General features: G+C 38.9%; 1 protein-coding gene across 1 annotated transcript; it reads left to right on the forward strand.

Annotated features, from left to right (window-relative positions):
- Positions 1-117: 117 nt before the first annotated feature.
- Positions 118-5,537, forward strand: GCK72_003937 (uncharacterized protein; the record flags this gene model as incomplete). The annotated part of the gene is made up of 19 exons (XM_053724346.1): positions 118-201; positions 409-517; positions 562-662; positions 709-813; positions 856-1,011; positions 1,060-1,487; positions 1,561-1,690; positions 1,760-2,074; positions 3,072-3,469; positions 3,516-3,620; positions 3,807-3,902; positions 4,124-4,228; positions 4,275-4,349; positions 4,398-4,472; positions 4,705-4,809; positions 4,856-4,930; positions 4,982-5,077; positions 5,127-5,403; positions 5,451-5,537. The coding sequence occupies 19 exons, from the start codon at positions 118-120 to the stop codon at positions 5,535-5,537; spliced, it is 2,922 nt and encodes a 973-aa protein (XP_053588540.1).
- Between the last annotated feature and the right edge of the window lie 9,378 nt (positions 5,538-14,915).

The raw sequence follows: 14,915 nt of genomic DNA on the forward strand, positions 1-14,915 counted from the left end.
CATGATTTCTAAATTTTCTTTGTTTTTAATTCATATTTTCAGGGATGAATCCCCTATTCATTTCCTCAGATTGCGAAATATCAAGAAATAGTAATTTCCATCAAAATTTACAGAAAAATGGCGCAATTTCTGAAGAGTCCAGACCATGTTCTCGCCTCCAACATCGTTCATTCTCACGTCTACTTTTACATTCTTCTTAAGGTGAGTGATTGCTTTCTAAATATTAGACTTGTCACGGGCCGAAATCAAAAAATTCGCGGCCCTTTTTGAAAAAATTTTGGAAAATTTGATTTTTTTTTGTGAAGTTAAAAAATATATATATAGTTTTCGAATAAAATTTCAAAGTTCAATCAGAAGGTAGATGTTTGACAAGTCTGTTAAATTTGAATAAAATTTATTTATTTTAAGCTCCACTCATTCCTACCCGTTTTCGAGTCGATTGAGGCGAAGAAACTGGTAGACGACGATGGTGAAGAGGTGATTCAGAAGATATTGGATGAATCGAATAATAAATTGAGTAAGAATTGTTTTTCATCTCTCGTAAATTCACTATTTTTGCAGGAATGTATGGATCGGCCAAGGAAATTGTCGAGAATATCAAAATATTCAGAAGTTTCCCTGAAAGTTTTCGTCTTTTTCATGACTATAAGCATCCTCTCAATGTAGGCAGTTTATACAGAAATTTCTGGTTGATCGTAAAGTTTTCAGGCGACACCAATCATCTATGAAAGTTTGAATGGAGAGAAATACCTCTGTAAACCGGATGTTTATACGATTATTCAGAATATCGCACTTCATGCTATTACTCATCAGGTTAGATTACTTTTCGATAACTTTTTTTATTTTGTTTTTCAGAAATCCGTGATGTTTCATTTGTTGCTTGCAAAGTTTCTGAAATCCAAAATTATGTTGATTGGTGGACCCGTTGAATTTGTGAAATTCGATGAAAAAATGTTCGATGAAATCGAGAAAGAAATGAGAGAAGGAGAGAAGAAGAGTGTCGAACAAGCGGTAGTGTTTTCAATGCTTATTTTCTTGAATTCATGTTTTTAATTTCAGTCTGCGCAACGTAACAATCTAGAAAAGTTCTTGTTGACTAAGAATTATGCAGCGATCGTTTCAAAAGTGCATGAATTGAATCCGACAATTTGGGATGATGACATGGCAAATGCATTACTCAGGCGGCTACAATCGTTATCTGATACAGAAATCGAGACAAAAAAAGAGATCGTTTTCGGCGCTCTCATCAATAGTTGTATCATGAACCGTATTGAAGAAATTATGGCGAAACGAGCAACGCTTTTCATTTCTACACCGGAATCATCTCCAATTACTGTAAGACTGTTTGAGGATGGAGAGGAGAGATATGTGATGAAGGCGGAATTGTATCATGCATTGAATAGATTGTCTACTGGACCAAAGAGATTCGAAATTCAAAGTGATGGATTTATTTACAATGCAATGAGTTTTGAAGATGTGAAGGCGGAGTTTGGAGATCAAATTCAGAATATTGAGGTATGGAACGGCAGAAAGTACAAAATAATTCCAAATTATTTCCAGTTCATCCGCACTCCGATTCTTCGCTCCAAACACCGCGCAGTACATTTTTGGAATCAAGTTGTTCCAATACGTCGAGGAATGGCCTCTATCTCTTTTTCAGCAAATTCATTCGGTTTTCGATTCGAATTTGGTTAGTTTCTCAATGGATCACGTTTGCCTCATGCCTATAATTCAAAAAATCTAAAACTTTCACTTCCAGAACAATCAATATTTCATCAATCTTCGTGTCTTCAATAATCTCAAAAAATCAATAAATGCCACCTACTCCTCTCCGCCGTCACCACCACCAAAAGATGTTCGAAACGCGAAAAAAGATGGATTCACTGTCCAAAATCTCAAGAACGAGCTGAAACATTTGGGACTCGAAAAGCATTTTCCCGAGATTTCGGATCACGCAGAAATCGCGCATACGGAAGTGATGGAGCTGAAAAAAGAGCGATTTTTGAGAACATGTGATCTATATGATGCTGTGGAGATTTGTCAGTTGCGGTGTATTTTCAATCGAGTTCCAGAGGTGAGATGGAGCGCGGTTGCAGAAAAATTTGCAGTTTTTATAGCTAGAAATCTAATAATAATGAGAAAAAGTGTATCTGTGATAAGAAAAATCTGAAATGTATGAAAAAAAAATGAAAATTCCTGTAATAACACTCGAAAAACCTTCTAAAGTTGTCAGCTCTAAAAATGGTCAAAAGTGGTAGTGGCCGAACTTTTTCTATTTCGGTTTCTGGGCCAGCGAATTCAAGTTCTTCCAAGAAATCGCTAGCCTAGAAACCAGACTTGCAAGATTCCGGGCCGGCCCGCCGGCCCGGCCCGGCCCGGCCCGGTTTTGGCCCGGCCCGGCCCGGCCCGATCGGGCCGGGCCGGGCCGGGCCGAGAAAGCTCCGGCCCGGCCCGGCCCGGTCGGCCCGGATTTGAATTTTTGAACTTTTTTCACTACAATTTTTTGTCCAAAAATTTATTTTCTGAAAATTTTTCATATTTTTCCTCAAGTATATTTTTCAAAAACCTTCGAAACCTACAAAAAATTGTTTTTAAAAATATTTTTCAAAAAAAATCGGGAAATTTTCGAAAAAAAATTTGAATTTTTTTCAGTACTGAACTTCCGGGCCGACCGGGCCGGGCCGGGCCGGGCCGGGCCGGGCCACGGGCCGGGCCGGGCCGGGCCGGGCCCTGGAAATTTTCATTCCGGCCCGGCCCGGCCCGGCCCGGCCCGGCCCGTTGCAAGTCTGCTAGAAACCAGTGGTGGGCGCGGAGTGAAATTAGTGACTCTCCCCGTGGCGGCAGCGGCCACAGCGCGGGGGGAAGAGAGCGCGAGAGAGCGCGCCCCACCATTGCCGACAGCGAGAGACGCAGACATTTCTCCTCCCCCGTGGATTTTGGAGTGAAGCTCAGCTTCACTCGCGCCCACCACTGCTAGAAACCCAACAGAAATATTTCGGCCACGGTCACTTTTGAGCATTTTCCCGGCTGAAAAACTGAGTTTTTAAGTCATAAATCGATATATTTTCCAGCTCCGAATCTTCCTCCACCACCAAAAATCGTGTTGGCGAGTCTTGGAATTGAGATGTGACTACTGTACTGGAACGGAGCCATTCTACGAAAACGGACGGTGCGAAATATCGATTTTTGCTGAGGCGCCAAAGGATAACTCGATTGACACGTGGCTGACGGGTGGACGTCCAGTTTATAAACCGATTCCAGAGAGATTTAAGACGGTTTCGAAACCCTATGATCCCGTTTTAAAACTGAAAACTGAGAAAATCGAGACAAAAACGGTGAAAGATAGCGAAAAAGTCTATGACGATCAGGATCAAAGAACGGGTGACGTGGATAAGGAATCCGAAGCCAAAATCGAGATTCTGAGGCAAAAATTAATGGAAAAAGAAGAGGAAATTGTGAATTTCAAGCGGTTTGTGTAGAAAACGCGCTCTATTGATAATAATAATTTGTTTCAGCGACGCTCTTATTCATGAGAAAACAGTGAAAGGATTCAAGGAGTTAAAGGAGAAAATTGTGGATTTGGAAGCTAGAGAAAAAGAGATGATTGAGGCGAGACGGAGGTGAGAAGCGCAAAGTTCGGTAGAGCGCGTTCTCCACGGTTTTGGAGATTTTTTACGGAAAATTGTGATTTTATTGGTTTTCAGCCAGATGCACGTGCAAACAAAAACGATATCTAAGTCATTTTTCTGTGAAATTGTCTCCGACTTGTTGCAAACTCGCTCCATTAACAATTATTATTTTTTCAGAGACGCTGTGGTTCAGATTCACACTGGACAGGCATGGAAGGCAGACATTGTGAGATATGAAGCTCGAGAAAAGGAGTTGATTGAAGAGAGAACGAGGTGAGAATGAAGGAGTTCAGTAGGGCGCTGTTTCAGCAATTGGACACAGTTTTTACAGAAAAATCTGTGAATCTTAAAGTTTTTACCGATTTTTCTTGTTTTAAAGTCAATTTTTTTTAGTGTTCAGTACCGAAAAATCAACCAAAAACACACAAATTCTCGAATTTTAACATTTTCTGTTGCAAACACGCTCTATTGACAACACAATTTCTTAATTTCAGAAATGAATTGACTCATTCGAAAACTGTCCTCGAAAATGAGCGTTTGATGCGAGAGAATGCTTCAATTAGAAGCAATTTGAAAGATTCCAATGAGAGAATCAAATCGTAAGAATTGTTTTCGGTAGAGCGCACTTGCAACTTGAATTTTCAGAGAAATAGACATTCGTGACAAGGAAATCGAGAAATTGGGGAAAAAAGTTGTGAATTATGAGAAGAAACAGATGAAGTAAGTGTCCAGTGGAGCGCGTTTGCAAATTATTTGTTAAAATTTCAGTGACGAATCGATTCGTGCTAAAATTGAGAAGGAAAACGAGGAATTAAAGAAGAAAATTGATGAGGAAATGCAAAAGTAAGTTTGGCTCAATCGCGCTCCAATGAGAATACTCTATTTTCGGTGGAGCGCGATTGCATCAGCTCAGTTTTTTCAGAAACGAAACAACACTTGAAGAACTTTCCATTGAAAATTCGAATCTGAAAATACGGATCGCAGTACTTGAGGCGTCTGAAATACAGGCAAAATCACAGTAAGATTCCTAAAATTTCGGTAGAGCGTGTTTGCATCAATTCGATTTTTCTTGTAGATACGAAATAACTATCGAACAATTGGAGAAGGAGAATCAGGATCTGAAAGGGAGTAATGAGTTGTACTGTAACAATTTCAATTCGATAAATGAGACGGTTTATAGGTTAGACAGAGAGCAAGTGCGCTCTATTGGAATTTAAGCATTTCAGAGAGCGTCAAACGTTTGGAACAGTTCAACAACAGCTCGTCGAGAGGATTTCCGAGTTGGAGAGAGAGTTGATTAGGTAAAAATTAAATTTTCAGGGAAAAATATTGAAAAAAAAACATTTTTTAAGTAGAAATCAACCTGGAAATATAGGAATTACCGATTGGATTGGTGAAAAACGAGTAATGCAAGAGGAAATCGCCGAGAAGACACGACAAATTGCACAGTGAGTCGAAGAGATGAAGCAAACGCGCCCCACCGAACTAATTTTGCAGAGTTATCGAATCGAATGTAGTGTTGAGAACTGAGAATGAGATGAATAGTCGAATGGTTCAGAATCTATTGGATCGGTTGTCAGGGATATCGATTTCTTCTGGTGTCGCTCCGACTCCGCCCCCTTCTGGCCCCTCGACGTCTTCTTGGAATCGCCAGAATCCGACGACGAGAGATTCTGAATTAGAAGACGTGGAATGTGTGATTTGTCTAATCGATATCAAACAGAGACAAAAGACGATCAAATGTCATCAATGTCGACGTAGATTCCATTCGAAGGTAGAGTTATCAATGGAGCGTGATTGCATTAATACTATATTTTTCAGTGTGCATCTGATTGGCTGAAAGTGAAGAGCGAATGCCCGGCATGTCGTGGACGACTTCTGGATCCTCATGAATTTCCGGCGTTGTAAAATTCAATTTTTTGTTTCTAATTTTTTTCGAATAATTATGTTAAATATTCCATAGTGTCTTCTGATGGAATTTGTTATTTTTGCTTTGTTTCTTGTTATTGTTGTCTATGGAATCGATTATAGAAATTTATTTTTCAGCCGTTTCTCCTAAAACTCTTGAAATTCACATATTCATAATCTCCAAGTCAATAGCTTTCGTTTGATACCCATATCGACCGGTTTCCGCGCATTTTGATTTTCGACACGCGACGCGACCGCGTCGCGCCATTCATTAAAATTTCAAAGTGGTGAGAAGTAGGTCGATATGGGTATCAAATGAAAGGTATTCATCTCAGGAATCTGAAAATCGTGCTTTGAACCTAATTGGAGTTTATCTGAAAAAGTTATCTCAGATTTTCTATATGTATTTTTCCAGAAATGCTGACCTACACCTACGTCTTCATCTTTGCCATTCTTCTCCTCATCCAAACGAAATATTTTTTCAATTTCTGCCGGTTTAAAGACATTTTATACATTTCCGCTAAAAACTAGTATTTTTTCAACAAAAAAATTCAAAAAGACCTTCATACCGAACCACCAGCGAGGGTTTTGTACTTAAAATGTAGCCAGACGTCCCATTTCGCAAATACAAAAAACAGATTTTGAAAAATCATTCGAAAATCACGATTTTATCGAAGAAAATTGGAAGATCGAGATGTGCGCCATGGGCCCTTGCGCTTTTCTCGTGCGCGCGCCGATTTCAATTTTTGTCGGTTTGTCGGCTGTTTTCGGTGGTTTTTTGGTATTTTTCCGAGTTTTGGCAGGTTTTCAGTGAAAAAATAGTATTTAAACCTGTTTTTCAGGATTTTTAGCGTGATTTTGGTATAAAAATCGAACATTTTGGTCTAGAAAAGTCTGAAATCCGATTCTGCGAGTTTTGGAGTGTTTTCCTCGTTTTTTCTCATTTTTAATCAATTTGTTGGCGATTTCGGTGGTTTTTCGCTATTTTTTCGACTTTTGGCAGGTTTTCAGTGAAAAAATAGCATTTAAACCTGTTTTTCAGGATTTTTAGTATAAAAATCCATGGTTTTAGTATAGAAATGTCTGAAGAGCGCTTCTTTGTTATTTTTCTCATTTTTAATCAATTTTTTGGCTAAAACCTTATTTTTCACTAGTTTTTCGAGATTTTTAGCGTGATTTTGGTATAAAAATCTATGATTTCAGCCTAGAAATGACTGAAGAGCAAATTTGTCAAGTTTTGGTGTTTTCATCGTTTTTTCTAGTTTTTTTCTCATTTTTAATCAATTTTTTGCTAAAAACTTGTTTTCCAACAGTTTTTCGAAATTTTTAGCGTGATTTTGATATAAAAATCGATGATTTTGGCCTAAAATAGCTCAACTGACATTTCACAAGACTCCGTCGTCGGTTTTTGTGTATTGCCCGCAAACACCGTCACGTGAAAATGCGGACTGTCGAAAAGGCGGTGCATTTGAATAAAATTGGCGAAAATGTTTTAAAAAGTGATTTTTCGACTATTTTTTCAGATTTTCTAATTGAAAATAATATTTTAATAGCTTTAATTTTTTCTCTCAGCGATTTTCGATTCATTTTCGCTATTATTTCATCATCTGAGCTAGAATTTGCTAAAATTTCAATAAAAATCGATTTTTCATCTTTCCGTAGTCTCTTTCCTTCCGTTTTCAGCGAAATCTCTTCGATTTTCCACAAAAATCTATTTTTTTGAATTTTCCACGCAATAATTCCCAGAGGAAATATTGATTTTCCAGCCGTTTTTCTAGATTTTCATTTGAAAAATATAATTTTTGTGGCTTTAATTTTCTATTTCAGTTGTTATCGACCCATTTTCGTAGAAATTCCGACTATTGAGCTCGATTTTCCTGAAAAATGGTTTTTTTCTAATTTCTTCTGCCAGTTTACACAATCGCTGCGAGACCCAACAATAAATATATCGTCATGCGCCTTTAAACCTACCGTACCCTTTTTTGGCGGAAAATGTTTTTTCGTATCTTTTGAAAAATTATCGATTTCTGTTGCGTTTTTCGGCGAAAAATGTCAAAACATATTGATTTTCCACTGATTTTTTCCAAATTTTCATTTAAAAATTTGATTTTTACAGCTTCGATGTTCTATTTCATTATATTCCAGCAAAAAGTTTTCTGAAATTTCATTATTCGAGCTTAAAATTGTTGAAAAATCAATTTCTCATGATTTCCTCTGTCAATTACATAGTTTTTGCTTATTTCTTAATCGTATCGGCCTCTTTTTCCAGCAAAAATTTTCCTCCTTTTCCAGCAAAATTTCTTTGATTTTTGAGAAATCAAAGAAATTTTTTTTTCTCAATTCATTATTTGAGCTGTGCTTTGCAAAAAAACTCCGATTTCCATCAATTTCTCTGTCAATTCAAGTTTTTTCGCTCAGTTTCACTAGAGTATTCCTCTTCAAGTCGTTGAATTTCTTTGGATTCCATTTTCCGCTTAAATCTATCTGCGTGCTCTTCCGAAAGTTTGCTAAGAATTTATCCGCTAAAAACTTTTTAGGCACTTTTCTTTGCGCCGGAATTATTCAAAACTCATTTTCACTCGTCTCGTTTTTCTTTCCGCCCCTCTCGTTTGTTTTCGAAACGCCTTGCACATATTTTATTTTTCAGAACCGTCGGGACGTTCTACGAAAAGGAAGAAAAACCCCATGGAGAAAAAACCATATCCGTTTTCTCCGGGTTTCTGCAACGATCCGTGCCCCCACACGGATGAGTGAGGGCCGTTCCGGGTACGTAAGTGATGAAAGTTTCTTTGGAAACTTTTGTCCAGCACCGTCAGGACGTTGCTCTACACGTTGCAGAAAAAGTCAGAACCGGCTCCGGGTATCTGCCACGTGAAAGTTTGAACTGTCTCCGGGTCAGGAGTCTCTTCGGGGACTACTGTACCATGCCGTTTGGAGCATGTTCGGCAAACTGGAAGAAATCCCAGTTGAGAACGAAATCAGAATCGTTTCTCCGAGGGTCTGCAACGGTCCGTGTCCCACACGGATGAGTAAGGGCCGTTCCGGGTACGTAAGTGATGGAAGTTTCTCCGGAAACTTTTGTCCGGTGCCGTCAGGACGTTGCTCTACACGTTGCAGCTAAGTCAGTGCCGGCTCCGGGTTACTGCTCACATGGGCATCTGCTCGCGTGAAAGTTTGAACTGTCTCTGGGTCAGGAGTCACTTGGCGGACTCCGGGACCATGCCGTTTGGAGCATGTTCACAAAAAGGAAGAAATCCCAGATGAGAACGAAATCGAAACCGTTTCTCCGAGGGTCTGCATACGATCCGAATGCTACACGGATGAGTAAGGGCCGTTCCGGGTACGTAAGTGATGTAAGTTTCTTTGGAAACTTTTGTCCAGTGCCGTCAGGACGTTGCTCTACACGTTGCAGGAAAGTCAGTGCCGGCTCCGGGTATCTGCCACGTGAAAGGGACTGTCTCCGGGTCAGGAGTCACTTCGCGGACTCCTGGAATATGCCATTTGGAGCATGTCCACAAAGGAAGAAATCCCAGTTGAGAACGAAATCAAAACCGTTTCTCCGAGGGTCTGCAACGGTCCGAATGCTACACGGATGAGTAAAAGCCGTTCCGGGTACGTAAGTGATGAAAGTTTCTTCGGAAACTTTTGTCCGGTGCCGTCAGGACGTTGCTTTACACGTTGCAGGAAAAGTCAGTGCCGGCTCCGGGTATCTGCATAAGTGGTAATTAAGAGCAAAATAAGCTCCAATCTGATTCGCGATGATTACATCCACGCGGTGATACTTGGTGTATATGATCCGGTGACAAGATTTATGAGCGAATACTTTTCCAATTTTTTGGTAACTTTTGAACTAAATTTTGTGATTTAATAAAAAAAAATTCTTTTCAAAATGTGTACTGTTTTCTGATTCTGACCTCACAAAGCTCATTTATTAAAGAACAAACCATATAAACCAACAAAAAACATCAAAATCTATGCATTAACTTGTCGAATTGTGAAATTAATTCGACTACAATTCAAATAATCAACAATCATCGAGGCCTATCCATTCGTCTCAAAATCTTGTTTCTCAATTTTCGGTCTAATACACGGAATCGCCTGATAAACGAGTCGTTGCTCGCCGTGCATCACTAAAAAGTCGCCATTTCTGAGTCAAAGAGGGATTGGTGGTTCGGAGAGTGTGCTGATTGGCCGAGTGACATTGAGATCGGATCTGGAAACAAAATTTTTGATAATTGGAAAAAAAAACTCTGAAACCATCAAAATCATCTTTCTGAGCGCAAGACCTTTCAAATGAATCCCATGTTGCCTATATTCCGTTAACTTCAAAATTCGAGGACACGCTACGCGACCGCGACGCGCGACTCATTTCAAAGCTCTCATTCTTCTGAAATCGATTCTGAAACTCTGAAATCCCTTACTTATCGATAATAGTTGAGAATCGTGGCATACGGTCGCATATCGCCGAGTTTTAGGGAGTTACTGATGAGCTAAAAATGTGAATATTCAAATTTTTAGGATTTTCAGAGAAATCGATACTTTTCCTAACTGATATTATCAAAATAAAAAAGTTCCGACATTTTTTCTTACGACAAAATGCAGACTCAGTACAAAATTACTACTGTGTCTGCATTCTGACGTGAAAAAAAATGTCGGAACTTTTTTATTTCGACAATACAACCAGAGATGTTGGGAAGTGAAAATTTTCTTATCCGGAAGTCGGAAGTCGGAAGTAGGAAGTGATTTTTCTTATCCGGAAGTCGGAAGTCGGAACTAAAATTTCTTATCCGGAAGTCGGAAGTCGGAAGTGAAAAAAACCCGGAAGTCGGAAGTCGGAAGTAAAAAAAACACCCGGAAGTCGGTATTAGATTATTCGGAAAGATTCAAAAACTCCTAGAAAAAATTCATAAAATTCGCGAAAATCAGTGGAAAATTAGTTTTTGGCTGAAGAAAAGCCTATTTTCTGCCCTTTTAGACCATTTCTCCATGTATTTCTGCGAAATTTACTTTTCCGAAATTTCACCGTTATGTAATGACAGAAGTCGGAAGTAAAATTCCTTATCCGGAAGTCGGAAGTCGGAAGTGAAATTTCTTATCCGGAAGTCGGAAGTCGGAAGTGAAAAAAACCCGGAAGTCGGAAGTCGGAATTCCCAACAACACTGAATACAACTCCTCGGGTACGGCCCGCCCATTCGGTGGGTATTGTTTCGTGTTCCAATCGTATTCCACACCGAGAGTCGTCCAGCGGAGAGCTTTTGTCAGAAGCGATGGGCCGCTGAAAAAATAACAAATTTATATGGAAATGAGGAAATTTTTGTTGAAAATAGCATTTTTTAGACTCGAAACTAGTTTTTCGTAGAAAAAAACAGTCATTTTGAGCCAAAAATCAGCTTTTTAGAGCAATTTTGAGCCTAAGGAAAGTTTGCTGAGGCTAACTTTTTGCTGATAGTCAAAATTCGAATAAAAATGAGACAAATTCTGCAATTTTCACTGAAATTTTCAAAAAAAATAACTGAAAAAATAGTGATTTTTCGATTTCTCTTGAATTTTTGTACTTAAAAACGGGTTTTTATGAGTCTTTCTTTGAATAACTTGGACTTTTCTTACAAATTCAAAATTTTTGACTCTGAAAAACTGATTGATTTTTTTTGCTGAGGCTAACTGATTTTCAGGGCAAAAAAACATAATTTTCGTCAGTTTTTCGGGATAATCAGCTGTAAATGATTTAATTACTAGCAGTGTGTGGTTTCGAGACCGCTTCGATAAATTTCCCGAGAAATGTCTCGAGAAATTTCTCGAAAAAGTATCGAGAAATTTCCCGATACTTTCTCGAGAAATTTATCGAGACATTTCTCGGGAAAGTATCGAGACTTTTTTGATCACAAAAGTATCGATACTTTCTCGATACTTTTCTCGAAAATTGATGGTATCGAGACCCGGAGTTTCGATAATTTCCCGTTAAATCAAACAGTCTGCAGTGTGTTTTGAAACCGGACGTTTCGAAACCGGTCATTTCGCAACCGGACGTTTCGAAACCGGTCATTTCGCAACTGGACGTTTCGAAACCGGCCGTTTATCAACCGTTCTAAAACGTCCGGTTGCGAAATGGCCGGTTTCGAAACATTCGGTTGCGAAATGACCGGTTTTGAAACGTCCGGTTTCAAAACACACTGAAGAAAAATAACACTGTTGACAAAGTACAACTTCCCGGGAAAAGTATCGAGACGTCTCGAAAGTATCGAGAAAGTATCGAGAAATCACTCAAAATTTCTCGAGAAAGTATCGATACTTTCGAGAAATATCGAGAAAGTTTCGAGAAATTTTCGAGAAATTTTTCCCGGGAAATTTCTCGATAATTTCTCGAAATGGGGTAGTATCGAGAAAGTCATATCGATACTTACACACTGATTACTAGCTTTTTCGACTAAAAACCCTTAGAACCTCACCAAAAATTGCAAATAATCTGAAAAAATGGAGTCTTTTACTGAGGCTAACTTTTTTGTTGAGGCTAATTAATTTTCAGTGCTAAAAACTTAATTTTGGACCGTTTTTCCGGAATTATCAGCTCAAGATCATTGAAAACCTCACCAAAAACCTCCAAAAATCAAAAAAATAGATAAAAAATCTGGATAATCACATAGATAACCAATCAATAATCACAAAAAGGGGGCGGAGCCTATATTTGACAGTTTCATTCTTTAGAAAAGGCATCGGAGATAGTCACTTTTCTGTTAACAATTATCATTAGAATAATGGGAGGGAGCACAGAAAAAGGGGGCGTGTCCCTAATAGCAAGCAAAATGGAAAAAATCGGATTTTCAGATAGAAAATTCCAGAATTTCTAGAAAAAAAACAATGAAACGCGAGTAATTCAGTGGGGGAATACATTTTAAAACGATCTGGAGAGTTTTACAACGCCGGAAATTCGTGAGGATCCAGAAGCCGTCCACGACATGCCGGGCACTCGCTTTTCACTTTCAGCCAATCGGATGCACACTGAAAAATATAGTATTAATGCAATCACGCTCCATTGATAACTACCTTCGAATGGAATCTACGTCGACATTGATGACATTTGATCGTCTTTTGTCTCTGTTTGATATCGATTAGACAAATTACACATTCCACGTCTTCTAATTCAGAATCTCTCGTCGGATTCTGATGATTCCATGAAGACGTCGATGGTGCAGAAGGGGGCGGAGTCGGAGCAGAAGAAATCGATATCCCTGACAACCGATCCAACAGATTCTGAACCATCCGACTATTCATCTCATTCTCAGTTCTCAACACTACATTCGATTCGATTACTCTGCAAAATTAGTTCGGTGGGGCGCGTTTGCTTCATCTCTTCGACTCACTGTGCAATTTGTCGTGTCTTCTCGGCGATTTCCTCTTGCATCACTCGTTTTTCAGCCATCCAATCGGTATTTCCAGCATTTCCAGGTTGATTTCTACTGAAAAAATGTTTTTTTTTCAATATTTTTCCCTGAAAATGTAATTTTTACCTAATCAACTCTCGCTCCAACTCGGAAATCCTCTCGACGAGCTGTTGTCGAACTGCTCCAAACGTTTGACGCTCTCTGAAACATTTAAATTGCAATAGAGCGCATTTGCTCTCTATCTCACCTATAAACCGTCTCATTTATCGAATTGAAATTGTTACAGTACAACTCATTACTCCCTTTCAGCTCCAGAATCTCCTTCTCCAATTGTTCGATAGTTATTTCGTATCTACAAGAAAATTCCAGTTAATGCAAACACGCTCCATCGAAATTTTAGGAATCTTACTGTGATCTCGCTTCTGACATCTGTGCTTCTGAAGCCTCAAGTCGCAAATTCAAAAGTTCCTCGAGTGTTTTCGCGTGTCTGAAAAAAGTTGAGCTGATGCAACCGCGCTCCACCGAAAATATGATATTCTCATTGGAGCGCGATTGAATCAAACCTACTTTTGCATTTTCTCCTCAATTTCCTTCTCAATTTTCTTCTTTAATTCCTCTTTTTCCTTCTCAATTTCAGCACGAATCGAGTCTTCACTGAAATTTTAACAAATAATTTGCAAACGCGCTCCACTGTTCACTTACTTCATCTGTTTCTTCTCATAATTCGCAATTTTCTTCCCCAATTTCTCGATTTCCTTGTCACGAGTGTCTATTTCTCTGAAAATTCAAGTTGCAAGTGCGCTCTACCGAAAACAATTCTTACGATTTGATTCTCTCAATGGAATCCTTCAATTGGCTTCGAAATGAAGCATTCTCTCGCATCAAACGCTCATTTTCGAGGACAGTTTTCGAATGAGTCAATTCATTTCTGAAATTAGAAAATTGAGTTGTCAATAGAGCGCGTTTGCAACAGAAAATGTTAAAATTCGCGAATTTTTGTAATTTTTAAGAGATTTCTAGAAAAATCGGTTAAAACTTTCAAAATCAATAACTTTTTCTGTAAAAACTAAGTCCAATTGCTGCAACAGCGCTCTACCGAACCCTTTCATTCTCACCTCATTCTCTCTTCAATCAACTCCTTTTCTCTAGCTTCATATTCTGCAATTCTCTGCTTCAACTCCTTGCATCCCTTCACTGTTTTCTCGTGAATCAGAACATCTCTAAAGAAAAATAATTATTGTCAATAGAGCGCGTTTTCTACACAAACCGTTTGAAATTCACAATTTCCTCCTCTTTTGCCATCAATTTTTTCCTTAGAATCTCGATTTCGGCTTCGGATTGTTCGGATTCCTTATCCACGTCACCGGTTCTTTGTTCCTGATCGTTATCGACTTTTTCGCTTTCTTTCAGCGTTTTCGGTTCGATTTCTCCAGTTTTCGGTTTTAAAACGGGATCCTTCGGTTTCGAAACCGTCTTAAATCTCTCTGGAATCGGTTTATAAACTGGTCGTCCACCCGTCAGCCACGTGTCAACCGAGTTATCTTTTGGCGCCTCGGCAAAAATCGATATTTCGCACGGTCCGTTTTCGTAGAATGGCTCCGTTCCAGTACAGTAGTCACATCTCAATCCCAAGACTCGCCAACAAGATTTTTGCTGGTGGAGGAAGATTCGGAGCTGAAAAATATCGATTTAGGACTTAAAAACTCGAATTTTCAGCCGGGAAAATGCTCAAAAGTGATCATGGCAGAACTTTTTCTGTTGGGTTTCTAGGCCAGCGAGCTGATCGACCACTTTTGATCATTTTTCGGGCAGACAACTTGTTATCTTACTATTAGCAGGACTTTCGTGTATAGGAATTTTCCGGTTTTTAAAACATTTTGGATTATTTTTATCAAAAAGTATTTTTTGTTATCAGAATGCTTGCTAGCAGAAGATAATTATTACATTCTCAGGCAAATCGATATTAATATAGCTAGAAACCGCGTTAATCTAGCTTTAC

The sequence above is a fragment of the Caenorhabditis remanei genome, chromosome II (genome assembly GCF_010183535.1).
Source record: "Caenorhabditis remanei strain PX506 chromosome II, whole genome shotgun sequence".
Classification (NCBI taxonomy): Eukaryota; Metazoa; Nematoda; class Chromadorea; order Rhabditida; family Rhabditidae; genus Caenorhabditis; species Caenorhabditis remanei.